The sequence below is a fragment of the Xiphophorus hellerii genome, chromosome 15 (assembly GCF_003331165.1).
Source record: "Xiphophorus hellerii strain 12219 chromosome 15, Xiphophorus_hellerii-4.1, whole genome shotgun sequence".
Lineage (NCBI taxonomy): Eukaryota > Metazoa > Chordata > Actinopteri > Cyprinodontiformes > Poeciliidae > Xiphophorus > Xiphophorus hellerii.
Window position 1 is genome coordinate 12,164,574 of NC_045686.1, and position 19,441 is coordinate 12,184,014.

General features: G+C 38.0%; 1 protein-coding gene across 8 annotated transcripts in view; it reads left to right on the top strand.

Moving 5' to 3' along the window:
• sash1a (SAM and SH3 domain containing 1a) overlaps window positions 1-15,822 on the top strand; it is a 179,519-nt gene extending 163,697 nt beyond the window's left edge. For 6 of the 8 annotated variants that reach the window (XM_032586062.1, XM_032586063.1, XM_032586065.1 and 3 more), the window contains 10 exons: window positions 285-359; window positions 531-674; window positions 2,075-2,207; window positions 2,848-3,017; window positions 3,745-3,954; window positions 4,991-5,141; window positions 6,203-6,331; window positions 9,574-10,598; window positions 13,062-13,193; window positions 13,509-15,822. In XM_032586062.1, the coding sequence (XP_032441953.1) occupies window positions 285-359; window positions 531-674; window positions 2,075-2,207; window positions 2,848-3,017; window positions 3,745-3,954; window positions 4,991-5,141; window positions 6,203-6,331; window positions 9,574-10,598; window positions 13,062-13,193; window positions 13,509-13,769 (2,430 nt within the window). In that variant the 3' untranslated portion in view covers window positions 13,770-15,822. Of the gene's footprint in view, window positions 1-284; window positions 360-530; window positions 675-2,074; window positions 2,208-2,847; window positions 3,018-3,744; window positions 3,955-4,990; window positions 5,142-6,202; window positions 6,332-6,609; window positions 8,245-9,573; window positions 10,599-13,061; window positions 13,194-13,508 lie in introns of those variants that run through there. The other 2 variants (XM_032586067.1, XM_032586069.1) reach the window with 2 other exon arrangements.
• Window positions 15,823-19,441: the final 3,619 nt, after the last annotated feature.

Here is a 19,441-nt window from a genome sequence, read left to right on the forward strand (position 1 = left end):
CCAACATTACAACAACTCATTTACTTAAGAGCGTGCTTGTAACCCACATTTATACAAAGGATTTTTATATACTACTTTGTTACATCATGTCTGTTGGCCGTCTTCAGTCCCGTATGACATCATGCCACTTACATACAATCCATACAGCCGTATGCACTACTCCAACTACTGCCTGTGTTCAAGCCAAGCATGAGTCATTGTGTGCAGATTGGTTGGGTGTTGCTTCTTTAACATGACCTTCTGAGCGTGACTCATTTGCTTGTGTTTTGGCTCCCCCCACACAGAGAACATGCAGCTTCGGGGGCTTTGACCTGTCCAACCGTTCTCTTCATGTGGTCAACGCAGCCTCCGAGGCCAATGTAAGAGCTGGAGCCCAAGCTTAATTCCCCTTTCACAATGAATTATCTTCGGTTTTGACCCTTACTGCTCTCGATTAGCCCTCTTTTCCTTTTTATTTTTCCTTGTATGTTCCTTCCCGTTCTCCTCTAATCATGTTCATCATCTGCATTTTATTCTCATTGAAATGACAGAATAAGGAACAGGAGGCAATATACAGAGAGGTGGTTAAATCTCCCAACACCACTCGGATCTCCCTGGGCAAGAAAGTCAAGTCGGTGAAGGAGACGATGAGGAAACGCATGTCGAAGAAGTACAGCAGCTCGCTGTCTGAGCAGGTTAGACGGACCGAACTAGACTCACACATGGAAGTCCAAATATTATTAACCACAGCCTCTCTTGTTGTAAGGAAAAATTAGTCATATTCAGACCTTGAGAACAACTGAAGCATAGCTTTAGTTGAAATTAAGCAGCTTGCAAAAATAGGTGGTTTATGCTATATGTATGCAAGTGGAGCAAACATGTGGATGATGTTTGTAGTGAAACCCACATGTTCTGTCCACAGGCTGTGAGTGGGTGGAAATATTTGTATTAGACACAGAACAAAAAGATTTCGATTTCTCTCCCTGCGCTCTTCTTCTTGGACCCGGTCTGTTGGGTGGGGAGTGTTTTCTCCACGTTGAGCTCACATAATAGTGATGTAAGTGTCCCCTGGGCTCACGGTCTTCTTAGGAATTGAAAAGCGAATAAAGGCTGTCTTGCTCAGTCTGGACAAATTTTAGGTGGGGGTAGGGAAGCGTTTAGTGGCTTTGACACTTGTACAGTTGCGGAATCTGTCTGCATTATGCATTATATGCATTATGAGCATTTTTACACAATATAAATGTGACTACAGTTCCCAGACTTAAGGTTTTGGTCAAATGTAAGTTAAAGAAAATTACTACACCAATTTAAAGTGGTCATATTTACTCCCAACAAGTTAGCACAGCTACTAATAGAATGCTGCAGATGAAGAAGAGTCATAAAGTAGTAGTGTTAGACTGAAAATGTATAGTATTACAATTGATTTTACTTGATGTCTAAACTTATCTATTGAGCCAATTTGACACAGAACAGAAATATTTGTCTTATGGTTTAAGATAAAGGTTCCAAATATATTTATGTAAGACCAGAATGTATACTCATTAAACAAGCATCATACATAATCTTCCCTTTTTTATCTAAACACCCCTCGGGTGTAAACTATACATGCCGGTGATATGGAATGTTGTCATAGATTTATATAACAAGACAAAAACATACCAGAATACTTGTCATCATGTTGCTGTTAAAGTAAAAAGAATAAGATGTAAGTAAATACGCAGTTTGTTTTTCTGAACAGCCTCAAATGTAGTGAATTTTGACAGTTTTTGCCAAGGTGTTTCAGCTATTCAGTAGACCACAGTGCCACCTTGTGGATTACTTCAACATGTGCAACTCATGATGTCAGTCTTAAAACTAGTTCAGTGTCATGTTGATAGACAGTTATTTAAGTATACTAAATAATTCTGTAAAGTCTAATTAAAAATTTGCAGAACACAGCTAGTTGTTACAGTTTCAAATTTCTGTTGCTTCAGTTTTGGAACATCTTTTACCCTCCCCTTCTGTTGATCTTTCACGTTTCTTTCCTGTTTTCTCTTCTCTTTGTATTCTATTATTCTCCCATCTACATTCCCTTCCCTTTATTTGCATCCTTCAGTCCAGTCCTGATGGAGCCCCTGGTTCCCCACAGTCTCCTCTGCCAGACACCGACTCCTTGGAGAAACCCAAACTGAAGGCTGGAGGCTCTGTGGAAAGCCTGCGCAGTTCACTCAGTGGCCAGAGTTCAATGAGTAAGAACTTATTTTTGGTTTTTTTTTGGAGACTCTGAGTGGGGAGACATTCCCTAAAATCATAGCCCCAGTGTTGGAATGAAAGGAAGTTGTTTGAATTACCCACTTTGTGTGTTTGATTTGAGGATGACACATAAGGTTATATTATAATATGGTTATATAACCAAATATAATTTTGAATCCTGATTTCACCCTTTAAATCATAGAACTGCCAACTGTATTTTGACCTCTTGTTTTATTTTTACTAATTTCATAACCTCCATCTTTTTTTGTCTGGTCTGTCTGTCAACAAATTTCCCATATGGCCATGATTTGGTGGGAACTTTTCTTTTTGGTTTCCTCACCACAGACAGAAATGGAATAAAAAATTGGGAGCTGTATGAAATAATCATAGCATCAAACCTGTCATCATAAAGCTTCCTTACACTTGTGTTTTATGACATAGCGTCCATAAAGAGACGGTGTTTAGAAGAAGGGCTTAGTCAAAATTAGCTGTGTTTATGTATGAGGGAAGTCTGCATTTAATTGTCTGTTTTTTAACTACATTTTTTATTGTATTAAAGGTGACCACTGACAAATGTATGGGCATGTTTTCTTCAGTTTTAAATAAATGTTTATATGTGTGCATGTTTGAATTCAGGTGGTCAGACAGTGAGCACCACTGACTCGTCAGCCAGCAACAGAGAGAGCGTGAAGTCGGAGGATGGAGACGATGAAGAGCCGCCTTACAGGGGACCGTTCTGCGGCCGCGCTCGAGTCCACACCGACTTCACTCCCAGCCCCTATGACACCGACTCCCTTAAACTGAAGGTGGAGACTTTCTGTTCAGTTCAGGATACATCCAAATGTATAGAATCTTGTTATTTCACTGACTCTCTTCAGTTATTATTCAGCTTTACCCTCATTAGTCAAATTTCATAACTTTGCTTGAAGAACAAATAGAAAAGGAGTAAAGACTGCATTTGCGAAAACAATATATTTAAGAGAACAAGTATGACAAATTAAGTACAGCATTTAAATTTGATGTCTTATTGAACCACCTTCAATAACAAAACTATAAGTAATCTTTTCTCTATGAGTTTATTTTGCAGTTGTGGAAGAGTTTTAAGATACATCTATTTCACAAGATCCAGCAGACTTCACGAAATCTTGACTTAAAAAAAAAAGAAAAAAATTCTTGTCAATTTGTTGCAGATATGCAATTTGTGCCTAGGAGTTGATGGCTACCTGAGCCATCCAGCATTTAGAAAATACATTCTTATTTCATGGAAGAAAGCATTAAAAAGCAGATTCTTTGTACATAGGTATACTGTATGTTGTGAGTGCAGATTATTTCCTACATGATGGTAAGCATTGTAAGATTACCAACTTGCAATTCGTTCAGGTTTATTTCATACACTTAGAAATTCAAATAATAAATGAGGATAAGGCAGTATAGAACATTGTATAGTGGTGATAATTTTGTTGAAATTCGCTGTTGATTGTTGCCAGTGTCACTTTCAGTACTTTTTAACTGACAATTGTTTGGTTTCCACAGAAAGGGGATGTGATTGACATCATCAGTAAGCCCCCCATGGGAACATGGATGGGTCTGCTCAACAACAAAGTTGGCACCTTCAAGTTCATCTATGTGGATGTGCTGAGTGAGGAAGAAGAGAAGCCTAAGAGGCCCATTCGAAGGAGGAGGAAGGGCCGACCTCCCAAGCCCACATCAGTGGAGGAGCTGCTGGACCGGATAAACCTCAAGGTGGGCTACTAAACATGGCAGAAAACAGAGCTAATACCTAATTAAATATTTTTAGTCTATTATTAACAAATTTCTCAAAATAAAAAAAAGCAGTTGTTACTATGTTTGTCTGTGAGACAAATATAGTCTACCCAATTACAGGGTGCACTCCCTTCAACATCTGATTGACACTGATTCACAAACATTAACACCACCATTGGCTCAACCGCACCCTGCTCCGGGCGCACTATCATCTCCTCCCACCCAGTCAACCGGAGGGCATCCGGCTCCTCAAATAGAAATAGAAATGAGACTTCCTGTGGCTTTGTCTTGTTTTGTCTCCGGCAAACCCAACCGCAGAGTCACAGATTAAAGTTGCTGGAGCTAAGCTGTGCATCTGCTTCTTATTAATTCATCCCAACTTTAGAGTTTAATCGGTCAGCACCAGATTCTTAGAGATCGTGAGTTAAATTAGCTGCACACTGCTTAACAACATATTTTAAGCCTGAATGCTTTTTATTACTTATAAAGTGATTTCATTTTTATTGTATAAATCACACTGTTCTGTGGTTTGATGCACATGTCAACTTAAAAAATGACAAACCCTGGATGGAATATGATTTATTTAGTTCATTTTAATATTAACAGTTAAATGCTACAATTCAAATTGACCTCAGTAGGACCACATTTTTTCTGACCATGTAGATGCATCATTTTTCACCAAATATTTTTAATCTTACCTCCTTACTTCTACAAGTTTATATTAATAAATCTATGAGGCATCTAAAATACTTGGTTTGCACAGCTGTAGAACAAAAGTGGAAGTGGTTTGACTGATGTCAGATGACTTTATACACGCAATGAGTGACGTTTTTAATGCTGCGTCAGGGCTTTGGATGTGACCTAGGGTTACTTTGATTTGATTCTTGTATTAAATGCAATGGCTTTCTTTTGTATAATAATTATTTTTCTTCTTCAAAGTATTATATTTGCATGTTTTCGTCTCTCCACATCCTGACACAGGTTCTTCTCTCTCTATTTCATATCCTTTCCACAGGAGCACATGCCCACGTTTTTGTTCAATGGCTACGAGGACCTGGACACGTTCAAGCTGCTGGAGGAGGAAGACCTGGATGAGCTGAACATCAAAGATCCTCAGCACAGAGCTGTGCTGCTTACAGCTGTGGAGCTGCTGCAGGAGTATGACAGTGAGTAGAATAGAGCTCAGATGTTGACTTTTTTCGTTTGTTTACTCATTTACCTCCTTATGTCTATATTACCTCAAAAACAGACATTGTTCAATGACTGGATGTTGTTCATACTTTACTGCAAGCACATTCATAGCTTTTCACCTGCATGTTTTGTGATAAATTACTCTTGTACTTCAGTACTTGCATTCATAGTAGCACTATATGTGTTCCAAAACTGTTGGCATTGGCATTTTTACCTGATCAACTCATCAGCATTAAGAGACATGGTTTCAGCTAAAGAAAATACATAACTGAAAAGGGTTGGGGACATTTGTACACAGAGTCACTTAACTTTCTTACACAGTAATAAAATCCAGTCTGACCCTAACTGCATTAAGAGTACACTTATTTAGTAAATATATTTAATTTAATCCTAGTATAAATCAAACTGTTATGTGAACACACAAATGTTTCCTAGAAAACATTTGTGAACAAACAGCATCATGAAGACCAAGGAAACAAACAGCCAGGGCAAGTATAAAGCAAACACATGGAGAAAGATGTTTCAGTCATTTGTGGCCAAATATAAATCTAAACACACACACATCCCTACAGTTAAACATAGTAGATGTAACATCATGCTATGGGGATGCTGCTCTTCATCAAGGACAGGACAATAGCCATAAAAATACAGCTAGAGCTACAAAGGAATGATTTATGACTAAATATATCCATGAGCTAGAATAGTTCAGTGAAAGCCCAGCTCTTTATTCAACTGAGAAATGTTGGCTCCGTATTTTAACATGGCAGAGCTTTTAGTTGGTATGCTCAGCAAAATGTCATTGCCTCTAGATGTGCAATGAAAGACCCAAATATGAATCACAATTTTCAGATTTTAAATTATTAAAGAAATTTAGAAAGCATGCTCCACATTGCAATTATGTATTTCCTTGTGTTGTCTCTCACTTTAAATCTCAATAAAATAAAATGAAGAATATGCTGGTAATGTGCTAAAACATGAAAAACTCTCGGTACTCTGAAGGCACTTTTTCCCTTGAATATTTTCCCTGCGTTTCCAGGCAGCAGTGATCCAGAGCGCAGCGGATTGTCAGGTTCCCAGGAGAAGCTGCTGTCAGAGGGCCGAGGCCTTGTGGGGGACTCCCCGAGGGATTCAGGTTGCTATGAGAGCAATGAAAATCTGGAAAATGGTAATGATTGCTTTACTTAAACCAGCTATCTTACCCTGACCCAATAGGAGTTACTGCTTTATCACACCTCACTATTTCCCTCCTTCAGTTTCCTTCCCTGCTCCACTACTTTCTAAACTTTTGCATAGCAACCTTCTCTTCAAATAAGCTTTGATGCCAATTTCATCTCTGAGTCTTACCTTCTTCTCTTAACCCTTTTTTGTATGGGTGCTTTAGAAATTGAAAAAAAATACCTTTGCTTTCACTTCACTCTCTTCACCCCTCTTTCCACCCTGTAGGCGTTCTGTGCCGTCAGTGCCAAAGTCCGGTTGTAGCTGTGAGGGAGCCTGGCTCCAGACCTCTAAGCCTAGTCCACCCCACATTGTTGGGAACACAGAGGGAGAGACTTGGCCCAGTATGCAGAACTGTTTTGATGAGGGCAAACTCCCTGCCCAGCTGTGGACATGTTTTCCCTACCGGCCCAAATGTGGCTGCAAGGCCTATAGATGGATATCAGGAAGATGAATATGAACTCGTAGAGTATTTCTGCTGAGGGTTGTGTGGATGTGGCAGGCATAAATACAAACAGACTAAAATCTTGCAGTGTAGTTATGTCAGAAAATGCTTTTTTGTTTCCTTTAAGTTGTGAATTTTATCAGTTATAAAGCCATTCAGATCTGTGCTATAATTTATCTTTGAAAATTTTTGTGTTTATAGGTGAATATATTGCACAGTACAGTATGTGCCTAAAGTGATGAAAATATTTTCATTTATAGTGTGCAGATTGTAAAAGAGTGATTATAAAAGATTGCTGAGGTCTTATTTTTTGTTTTGTTTTTCTTTTCTGGACACTGTTTCTCTGCATACGCCGCCTTCTGTCATTTAGCGCATACATTTTTCCAGCTTCATTTTTCATAAACCACTGCTTTATCTTATTTTATATCTTTACAGCTCCAGGGTAGCTATTGGTTTCCCCTCTATGTGTAATGTGTCATTTGGCCACAACAGTAAAGTGTGCAATCTGCCAATATAGATCTAAAAAGTTGTTCAATAAAAATAATAAAAGGGACTCCGGTGCTGCTTTTTTATTTTTGTTTTGCCTCTTTTTCTTGTCTGTTTTTATTTTCCTTTCATGCCACTAAGCTCTTCACAAACAAACTGCATAACATATTTTAATATTCAGCATTTCCTTCTGTAATTACAGGCTTCCACAGCTATACTTAATTTACAATCCACCTACTTTTGTTGCTTTTATTTGCAATTAGACCTAGAGATGCACCAACCAGTTTAGTGGAAGATTTAAAAAAGAAAAGAAAAAAGGCTTCCTGCAAGTCAGAAAATTAGTTGGTTTTGCTAATTTTTTTGCTAATTGTTTCTAGTAGCAAGATAAGCCAAAAATGAGATATAATCCTCCAGTGTATATGCTCAAACAACAAGGACACATGAACAAATTGAGATTGTACACCACTGTGTGCTAGTGGTTTGAGACAAACTGTAGAAATAGTTTTTGTACAAGTGGCAGCCATGTTGAACTTTGAACTCAAGACTTCCCAAATACCTTTGCCACTCAAAGTTGGAATTACATCTTTGAAGAGACATAAGTATTGTATTTTCCAAATAGGAACTGAGAAAGTATGACTTCTTGTTGTCATAATTCTTGTCAGTCAGATAAAGCATACAACAAAAAGTTTTGTCATACATGCAAATGTATTTTTTTATATTTCTGAAGATTTTTGCAGAAGTCTTGATTCCTGATTTAAAAAAAAACTGTTTAAATATTGGTTTTTTCCTCATGCCTGTTGCACCTCCACTGTCTTATTTTTTAACCCTCCTGAATGGAAAGAGCTAACCTTAAATCTTCTGTCTGCAACAACTTTAGCACAAAAGATTGGTCACAGCACGGCCTGTAATGGAAGATTCTATAAGTCAAAGCAGTCTAAAGCTGGAGGTACTAAGCTATTTATTAGTACCTCTGATGGGCTGTAACTCATTACATTTGTGACAAATACAGGATTGTACTCTATTTATATAACACAAAACACAGCAAAAGTTTTGATTTTTTAATGTGCTGCTGATTAGACAACAGTCTGAGCCAGTCATATTTTCTGTGCAGCTTTAGTTAAATTTCACCAGATAAATTATTTGTTTTAGTTAATAATAGCATCACTTAAGCTCTCGCTTCATTGATTGAAAAATACAAATGCTGTGGAGGCCTGAACACTTTTCTCAAACATGTCTCATTTCTCTTTTTAGATAAAGCACATCTTCTATACTATCATGTGTTCTGTTGAAATGCATTTATAAGTTTAGTAGATGGCTATTGACGTTAACAATAATACCAATGCTGGCTATGTGCATTATTTATTTTATAGAGTGTATTAATAAATTAGGATATTGTGATTGAATTGATTTAGCTGTCAATATAATCTAAACTTAATCAAGTTTGTGATAATCTAAATGTATTATATCAACTATGATGCTTCAAGAAATATCATTAATTATGCTCTGATATGAATTACAACTGAACTGTCTTTTGTAATCTCACATCAATTACTGACCTTAAAAAAGGTTACTGTCCAGCTGTGGATCTACTGTTAGAAATCTGATATGAACATTTAGATACAGGGACCATTAAATATTTTAGATATTAGTGCTAATTAGACATTTTGTATCTCTCATGACACTTTTTAAAATCTATGTGGCTTTCCTCCATTTCATTCATCCATTTCGCTCTGTAAGCTAAAAGACAAATGGTAAGTTGTTGCATCATCTTTCTGAAAGAGTCCCATCCAAGTATCTTTATTTAGAAATTGGTATTTTGGCAACAGTCAATCAGTCTCTCTCTGTGAGTCAAAAAGCTGATCTAATTGTCACTCGTAGGCTCTTTAAATATTTGCCTATGAAAAAGTTTTGAACAACAATAATATTTGATCATTTTGAACCACTTGGTACTGGCTGACTTGGTAAAATAAGTAATAATGCAGTGTTTGAGTTGCACTTACATTGTTCCACACACATTTGTTTTGATTTTGTCAATAAAAAACTTACTACATTTAAGTAATTTATTTTATTTAATTTGTTAGACTGTGAACTTTTGACTTGTACTCAAAGAGAGGCACAACAATTTCAAAAGAAATATCAGCATTAATTGATTTTATGCTTTACAAATATGTTGTGTTTACCTAGTCATTAATTTTTTTAAAACAAAAATAAAAAAATCTTTGTATGTACCTCAGTTTTAAGCATGGACTTTTATTTTACAGGGAAAAACAGAAAAGCATCCCGTTCCAGTCGCTCTTCAGCGGGTATGCAGTCTCCAGACTACCCTACACTGCCTATGACTCTTTCTACTGAGGCTCTGCAACAGAATGGCAAAAACCAGCGATCAAAGTTCCCTAAAAGTTTCTTCATCAAGCCTTCCCTGAAGGGCTTCAACTTACTGGGACTCCGCAAAACACAGAAACACTCCCCCATCCCGGCTAGCCGCAGTTGTGAGGACCTTGATGGTCTCCCACAGCCGTCTGGACTGTGGAAACGTTCTCACTCTTTGGGAGACCTACACGACCTTGAGCAGAAGGATGATCTGAATGTTGTGGTTAAAACAGCAAAGGACGTATCCAACAGCCCAGTCAAGGTCTACAGGGAGGAGTGTTCTCCAACCCATAAAAGGACACCGGCAGTAAGTCCTAAAGGAAGGTCTGTTAGACCACCCATACCCTCCCAGCTTCCTCTCCGCTACCAGTGCCCAACAGTCCAGCCTCCCAAACTTCCAGAGCCTCTTTCTAGTCCCACTCCAAGTCCTCCTGATTCTAGTGCTAGTGGGGAAAGGATCATCCTGACACATCCCAAAAAGCCTCCCATTCCACCTCCTGTTCCTGCCAAAAAATCCAGAGAAAGACTAGTCAATGGAGTTCGTCACCCGTCCCTCTCCCTGCCCTCCTCGCCGTCCCCCACCGCCTCACCCACACACTCAGTCAATCGTTCCCAACCGAGTAGTCCCTTAATCCGCAGCAGCAGCCCAAGCCCTGTCCTCAGCGCCCCAGCTCTCCCTGCTAAGACCCTCAGTCCTCCTCCCAGTCCATGTGCCACTTCATCGGCATCATCTACAGGTGAAGATTCAGGCTCCCCACCAGCAGTGCAACCTCCCTGGCTGTCGGATCTTGGAGGTAAAATGGCTGTGACGAGGAAGCTCTCTCACACTAAGATGAGTCCTGATCTGCACACCCTTCTCGAGCAACGACTGCAGGCTGAGAGCATTGATCTGACAGAGGAGCCTTACTCTGACAAGGTTAGAAAAGCAGCACTACAAAAACAAGTTTAGAAAATCAACCTAAGAAAAACTACATGCAGAACACACAGATTTTCACCTTTAATTTATTATTTAGCTGTTTATTTTTAGCTGCATAAAATTGTTAGGTAAAACGTTGGGGTCTGAGCTGTCCCAAAACACATTCAAACCGTCCTCCAAGCCAGCAGGGGGCACTAGAGAGTGCTTTGCTTCTTATTAAGAATATAGATAGAAAAGCAATTATGCTGCAATTATACTCTCTCAGAAGTTAAATATTTATTCTTAAAATAATGTTTCACCAAATCTAGTGATTTATGGTTGCAAATCAGAAAACAAGTGGGATTTATCAATGGTTGCATTAACTTCTGGCAGCTTTAAACTTAGACTTAGACTTAGACTTAGACTAGACTGACTTTATTGTCATTTTGCATGCACAGGGTGTATACAGAACGAAATTTCGTTGCATACGGCTCAGGACAATGTTTTGAGCTTTCAATTTTGAGGTTACTCCAGAATAAAATAAAATACAGTATAAAAATATGAATATAAAATATAAAATATAAAGTGCAGGAGTGACAGTAAAATATAAGTTATTTAGCTCTGTACATGTGCAAGGTATAAAGTGGAGACCAGATTTTAAGTGCAGTCCAGTTAAGAGTTCAGCAGTCTGATGGCAAGTGGGAAAAAGCTGTTTCGGAACCTGGTGGACCTGCACCGGATGCTGCGGAACCTCTTTCCAGAGGGCAGCAGGGAGAACAGTCCATGGTGGGGGTGTGAGGGGTCACTGATGATGTTTCGGCCTCGGGACACGCAGCGCTGGGATGAAATGTCCTGGATGGAGGGAAGGGGGGCCCCGATGATCCTCTCTGCTGTCCGCACCACTCTCCTCACGTTCTTCCAGTCGGAGGCGCTGCAGCTTCCACACCACACAGAGAGGCAGCTGGTCAGAATGCTCTCTATGCTCTCTAAAATACTATCTGCATCATGTTCATGAATAAATTATCTGTAGGGCAGTGCAAATAAATAGTTTATACTTATATTTATCACTGATTTTTTGAGTGGGCTTGCTTGGAAAGCTTCCACTTCAGGACCTGTTCATTTTGTTTCTCCAAATGGGAACTGGAAAACATTGAAACCAAAAATGCACCATTTGTTTGTAGGGAAGCAAAAATGTTATTATGTGATTGCTGAATTGTTAAATACAATTTACAATAGTTTTTATTATGACATGTTAATCTATTTGATACTTTGTAAAAAAAAAAAAAGACAAATGTAAAAATTGTCACAATACAAAGAAAAATTATATACTGTAGTTAACACAATTGAATGCAAAGCAAATTCGGCTCAGAACCCCATAAAATGCTGGGTCAGTTCTCATTGGGTAAACTCACTAAAACATTTCCAGTCATATTTTCCACAGTTAATATGAAAAAGTTGGAATCCAAAACACTTCTAGGCTATACTTGTCTGGCGTCAAACTCCTTTTAGCACCCTCAGGGCTGTAACATGCTTAACTTCACTCAGTCATAATTTGACTGCAGCTCTGTTCCAAATTGTTCTGTTTTATACCAATAAAACCCAGGACAACAGGAGCAGAGTATAACCTACAGCCTGTGTGTTTCTTGTTTGTATGGATGCTTTATGATGTCGAGGTATTTATTTGCTAAGAGGTTGTATGTGTGTGATGATAAACATGCTGCCTGGAGCTGAGAAGGAAAGATTGCGGCTTTGCCCTCTCTGTGATGCGGTTGAAACTGCTAAGTTTATAGGCTGGATCTCACCGAAGGCAGACGGGATCGTAAAAACTTTTGGCACTCACCAGACTCCAGGCTCAGCCCCTGAAACATATTGGAAGCCCTAACTCTGACAGAAAAACAAACACAAATTCAAACAGACTGGGTCATCAAGGGGTGAGGTCTGAAATAGTGTTGAAGAGCTCAAAACACCTCTGCTGGATTGCTATTTATCAGCAGTGCAAAGGTGCAGAGTTAAGAGGCACCAAACTTTGCTAAACCCCTGCTAAAGATTAATATACCTTTCAGGGCAAATGATTTATATATATATGAAATAAACTTTAAATATTTGCACTTTCCATATTTAATTATCTGTTTTCCATACTTTCCTATATCTAAAAATATCCTACATTTCATAAATTTTCAGGATTGAGTTGGAACCACTTTCAGTGGCTGCAATAAAATCTCCAATCAGATATTGAGGTCTTGTAACTTTTGATGGATTCTTTGCTGATGAAAGTAGGAATTGGGATAAAGATATAATACAGCCGTTGGTTACCTTCCTATGTATATACATACTGTATATATACGTATATGTATATACTGTATGTATATACATATACATACAGATATGTATATCTCTTTGAAAACAAAAAAAGAAACCCTGATTCTTTTGGGTTAAAATGTTTCCATTTTTTTAACCATATCCCTCTTCACATTCTTCATGCAGCACGGCCGATGTGGCATTCCACAGGCACTGATCCAGCGTTACTCAGAGGACTTGGAGCAGTCAGTCAAAGACGTGGCCTCCAGCATGGACCAACTCAGAGTGAAAGAACTACGAAAACAGCACCGCATGGCTGTAAGGCAACATGTTATTTACCTGAAAATTATTACTGTAAAATAATTTTAATAGAGAAATGTTGTCTTGGAGATGTTCAAGACAGATTTGAATTTATTTTTGACTAGTGGCAAAGAAGGTTCTCAAAACTGTTTCGTTTAAAGGGTCTTATTTACCATTATTTCACCATAAATAAATTGGGGACCATAAACACTCCCACAATAAAGTCCCTCCAATGAAGTACATTACTGTCCCTCAGTGGGGAAATACTGTATATTCAGAGTGCACTGTAATTTGAGAACTCCTGTAAAACGAATGTATTCCTCCATATTTCAGATCCCCTCCGGAGGTTTGACAGAGATGTCCCGGAAACCCGTTAACTTGGGCAACATCAGCACAGTATTTGATTGGCTCGTTTACATTGGTCTTCCCATGTACGGCCCATCTTTGGCGGCGGCGGGCGTTGACACGCTGAGTCGCGTGGCCTTGCTAACAGAGAGCAGCCTGAGGGATGCCGGGGTGCGGGACGAGAGGCACACTCGCCGCCTTATCAGCGAGGCCCGACTGGTCAATGCGCACAGAGGAATGCAGTCCTAATCTCAACAATCGCTGTTTCAAAACATAACCTGGAGGTGGCCACACTTCTAAGTGAGCACAGCACTAAAGTACATTCAAAAAGAGCTATCCCTTCTTTAATGTTTACGGTGTTAAGAGCGAAGAGAAGATATAAGATGCCTTTAGAAAAATAAATCAAGACTGACTACTCTGTTGGTTTTCTTCCATTCTAAGGACATTTCTAAAGTCTTCAATTACAGATTTTGATCTGCCTTTAAGAACGATAGCACACTCTTTGTAAGATTAAAATTATTTTCTTCCTTCCTTTTTTGCTAAACTATGTAAATGGTTTACTTCCTACATATTCCATAGCTGAACCATTTTTTCATTTTTTTACGGCAAGGCAGGTCAAAGTCTGAATGAATGAACCCACGCCAAACAGTGGATTACAGGTGGCTTATTTTGTACCATGTTTCTGTATTATAGCACAAAGTACAACTGAATTCCAAAAGGATTTATATGTTTAATTTTGTGTTTGCTTTTGAAAGGTAGAAGCCCTGTTTCAGGCCTGCTTGTAGTCATTTGAAAATAAATTTTAAACAAATGATGTCTTTATATTTCAACTTTTATGATACATCTTTTTTCAAGGCATACCATGGTGTGTGGTGAGTCTTGCAGAAAGCTTTGTTTGCTGCAGTAATCACAATCAGCTTTTACTGAAAGTACATTCCTCAATGTGGAAAGGGACACTTGAAATTGCCTTACCAATATGAATGAATAGCTACAAGAAGCTGTGCAAAAACATGCAGGGCTTTTTCTTCATCTGATTGTGTCGGTTAAGAAAACTTTTTATATATATATATATATATATATATATACACAATTACTTTGGTGGTGCACATGGACCAAAGAACAAGACGAGAAGTCCCCCAATGTTGACTCTCCCTGGACCATGTTGGAATACATTGAAAGTACATCTTGCTAAAGAAAAACAAAGATTCAGCTGAGATCTTAGCCATCACATGTGGAATCCACTGGTCTGTCTACACATTGGTGAGCACATTCAGGAATTAAAGCTCTTGAGGAGTATTGTCAAACGTTTAATCAGTGCTGGTGCAGGATTGGACCCTTGCCATGCAAAGATGGGAATAAACTGTCAAGCAAACTGTCTCAAAATTCAGGGACATTCTGAGAGGAGCCAGACTGTTGGAACGTTATTGAGAAGAAAATAACTAAGAACATTGGGTTGTGCATTCTGCATGAAACTGAGCAAACAAATATTCCCCCGGTGCATTTCTCACGTGTTAAAAATCATATCTCTCGTTCCCAGTACTGGACTGAAGACTTATTCCATCCGTTTGTTTCGTTTATAAACTCTGACCAGCTGCTGTTGCTGAGCTTGTTTCTGCAACTGGCACTTGATGTGGTTATTTGATGCCTTTTTCTCTCATCAATCAAAGTGGTGCTCTGGGAAAATGAGGATGGAGTCACAGTTTAAACAAGTAAGACCCAGGAAGCGTTCTGTAAAAGAATGAAAATACTGACACTGTAAATGCACTTTAGATGGTTAAACTAGCGGTTTTATAGGTAAGATTGGCTACATATTTTCACAGGTCTCCATATGGACATGAATGTCAGGTATTGTAAAGGGTTTTAATGAGTTATGCTGGTATGTTGTTTTTTTTTTTGTATTAAGTTCCCGATGCCAATTTACCAACCATGTGTTAACCTCCAGTTACTCATTTTCAGCTTTCAGTCTTACAAAACTAAATTCTTGATACATGAAATGCTTTGCCGAAGTTGCACATTCTCTATGTGTAATTGATGTTGTATTAATAACTTATTTCTTGTTTTTTATTCATATCAACTGTAATTAGGTGTATCATATAAATAGCAATACCTTCCTGCACATTGCTCAGTAAGGAACTACAGTATGTATTGTAAAATACGTGTACAAATGATTTAATTTGGTTTTCGTCTACTTAATGATTGTCCATACAGATTTTGCTTGTGTAATGAAACAACAAAAAGTAATGTCCATAACTATTTGTCTTTCCGAAATATAAATAATAAATTGTTTCTTGCTATACATTGACCATCTAGCAGTTTCTGCTCTTGATATGGGTGACATTGCTCTCCAGTGGAGAGTCTCAGAATTGTCCTGGGGGCTATAACCATCTGATGAGTTTAACCTTTTTTTTTTTTTATCCCACCAGGGGGTCTTTTGTGGGCTCTAGTGTCCCTTATATGAAAGTAGGCGGGGAGGGAGAGGGGGGGAAGACATGCGGCAAATATCGTCGGGTCCGGGAGTCGAACCCTCGACGAGGACTCAAGGCCTCCAAACCTGGGTCGCGCTACCCCCTATGCCACCACCATTATTTTTACTGTGGCGCATTTCCATGTCCATTCAATAAGGTATGGGCTCCTCCTAGTCTCGGGAATCTAAAGGGGACACAAAGGCACCATGTACGCTGGAAGTGCAACTGTAAAACAGGCAGTAAAGGAAGGATGTGTGCATGACTAATTTTTTTTTGTAGTCAATTTAATAAACTGGGACACTGCAATTTTGCACAAAGACATTTCTAAATAAGAGGCTAAAATTAAAACCATGTGGATTCGTAACAGAAGTAATACAATAGCTTCTTTTATTTAAAACCCGTCTGCTAGACATACTGTATTATTATCTTATATTGGCTTTTAGTAGTAGCACTTTATTAAAACTAAAAATAACAAATTATCCCATGTTTGCTTTTTAGGATCATTGCTCTGCTGGATTTTAAAAAAGAATTATCATTTTGGAACCAACATCAACTCTGCAGGTTGCCTTGGTTTGGTTCTTTTAGTCATGCTTCTGTAGCCAGAAGCACTAAAGTTTTTTCCTCTTATTCATCTTGACTCTTAGAAAAGTACAGAACAGACCTGGAACCCCACAGCGTAATATTTTGTCCAGACAATTTTACTCGCTTGACATTATCTGACTTGATGCCTGGGAATCCTCTGACTTCATTTGATAAGAATTACAAACACAATGACGTTCCAGCATGCACTGATCTGCCTAGATGTTGCGTACTGTGTGTAACCTGTTACTTTTGTAAGGACACTGTTGTCAAATAACTTATTCCATGTGATTTTTGACAAAGTGTATCTGAAGTGTCTGTAAAATGTTTTTAGGGTTATGGAGAAAAATTAAGCTTTCTATCACTACCAGGTCCAAGTATTATTCTGATTTCACTAAACACTAATTATTGTTAGAAGTAAACTGGATTACATAGCTGCTTACTTCTAAAGCAACTATGTAATCCACAATGTTTAATCCAAATGTGGTGAGACATTTTTTTTTCAAATGTGCATTGCTAATGAGGATTCCAAGTTCTTTTGAATAAACTTCCTATTATTCTTATATTTATTTGTTTAATAAGGTCATACAACTTAAACTGAGTGTGTGAAGTAGAGCAAATTCAACGAAACTTCAACTGATTGCATACCATCATATACAGACAAATAATTCAGATATAACTATGTACTTATTTTAGCTATGTTAGAAGCTTCCTCAAACTACATGGGCAGCATGAATGTTGCACATGTTTTGAATATCAGAACTTGTCTTTCCTTTTTTTTTTTTTGGTGGAGAGGGCGAGGGGTGACTAAATACATAAACTTCAATTCTAGCTGGATGTTTGAACACTCCTATTGGTGGATTTGGTGTTCATTCGTTATTTGATGTGTCACGCTTTTAAGCATATCCATATATTTTCACTAGGATTTATGTCAGCACCGTTTCAAAAGCTTAATGAGAGCCTCCCTTAGCAATTGTAAAACCAGTTTTGATGTGTTTTGGATCACAGTCCTGTTGTTACACACAGCTATATCCAAGTTTCAATCATCTGAACTGAGCTGTCCTACTGAGATAAAATAAAATTGTTCAGGACTGTTCAAAAACAATTCAAGTTAAAATGCATCGTTAAATTTTCAATTTAAATATAGCATTTAAATTGTAGCATCATGTACAATTCTGACTGATACTGTGCGGAATAAAGCTAAAAAGCTGCACCACCCACCTTTGGAAGGTGTGATATAGGGTGTAAAAGTTCCCCCTAGATGGCTGTGAAGTTAATAAACATCAGGAGTCACAGAAAAAATGTCATTTGGACTAGTGGTCCAAGTGAAATCTATACCATCAAATGGCACAATAAACATCTGTGCCAGGCTGCCTGCCTTGGTCTTAAACTTTGAAAATACAACTTTAGCTGCAGAGCTTGTAAATTGCTGCCTGTTCCACAAAGCCTTCTTAACTGGGGAAAATACCATTCCGTCAACTCCGCAAAATTACTATTCTATACTTCATTAGTTTTGCTCTTTAAAGCCAAATTGTTTTTTTTAAATTAATTATTACTTTGCTTCCTTGACAGTTGTCACCCTGGAGGGCTGTTAACAAAGTAGTTATGAAAAACCTCCTAATTGAAGGTGTGGTCTAATGGTGGGTTCTGGTACTGCTGTGGAAAAAATTATAGTTCAAACAAAGATTGTAACAAATGGCCTGAGGGGGAAGGAGAAAGTTTAAAACACACACACACACACGGGTTCCGTCTTTCTATTTTTACAAGGACTTTGCATTGACTTCTACTCATTTTCCATTCATTTCTATAGCCTGACCCAAACCCTAAACCTAACCCCAAAACAGCTCTTCTGCTTGTGGGGAATTCGGTCCCCAAAATGTAACATGTGTTAGGAACAAGGTCCTTGCAGTGTATCAAATACAAGACCACACACACATAAACTTCAACATTCTTTTGTCTACCATCTGCAGCAATATTATGTCATGACACTTTAATTTAATTACATGTGAAATGACAGTTTCAACAAGGTTTGACTGTTTCTCTTGGTTCAAATCAGATTTATTCTGGTTTTCTTTTACATGCACAATGCATTACTGCAATGTAGTTTGTCTACTGATGATACAGAATTCTGCTGCAAAAATACTGACAAAATTTAGAAAGGGAGCTCACACCACATTAGTTTCGAAGTCTGTATTAGATTTCATTTTAATGTATCTTAAATAACTTTTAAATTAATGGTCTCATAGTCCCATATTTATCATCTTTTCTGAAATTCTAGAAAAGATTCATTAGGATTTTAATTCTATGCTACAATCATAAATTACAACACATTGAATTTTCCCATTCAAAGTAGTGCACATCTTAAACTGAATGAAAATGATACATGGTTTTACAAAGTTTTAAAAATAAAAATCTGAAATGTATAGTGTGTATTTTTGGTCAGCCCCCATTACTCCGATACAGCTAAATAAATACAGTACATTGCACTTAATACACTTGCCTTTATAAATCACCTACTTACTCTGAACACACAGCCACAGTGGAATGGTTTAGGTTTATTTCTTATATTAGAGTGGCCCAGCCAAAGCCTAAATTTAGATACAAGTGAGTGAAAATGGTGAGATTTTAGATATTCTGCCTGAGCTTGAGCAATTTTGCAAAAAAAGGATATGGACAATTTCTATGTTCTCTATGTGTAAATAGTCACATCACAAAGGATAATTCTACAAAATACTGATCCAGGGGGCTAGAAATGAAAATCCACTGAAGTTTTCAGACTTTTTATTTCTTAACGCTTGAAAACCATAAATGATTTTCCATCAACTTCACAATTATGTGATAACTTGCGTTGATCTATAGCCTAAAACCCTCAAATAA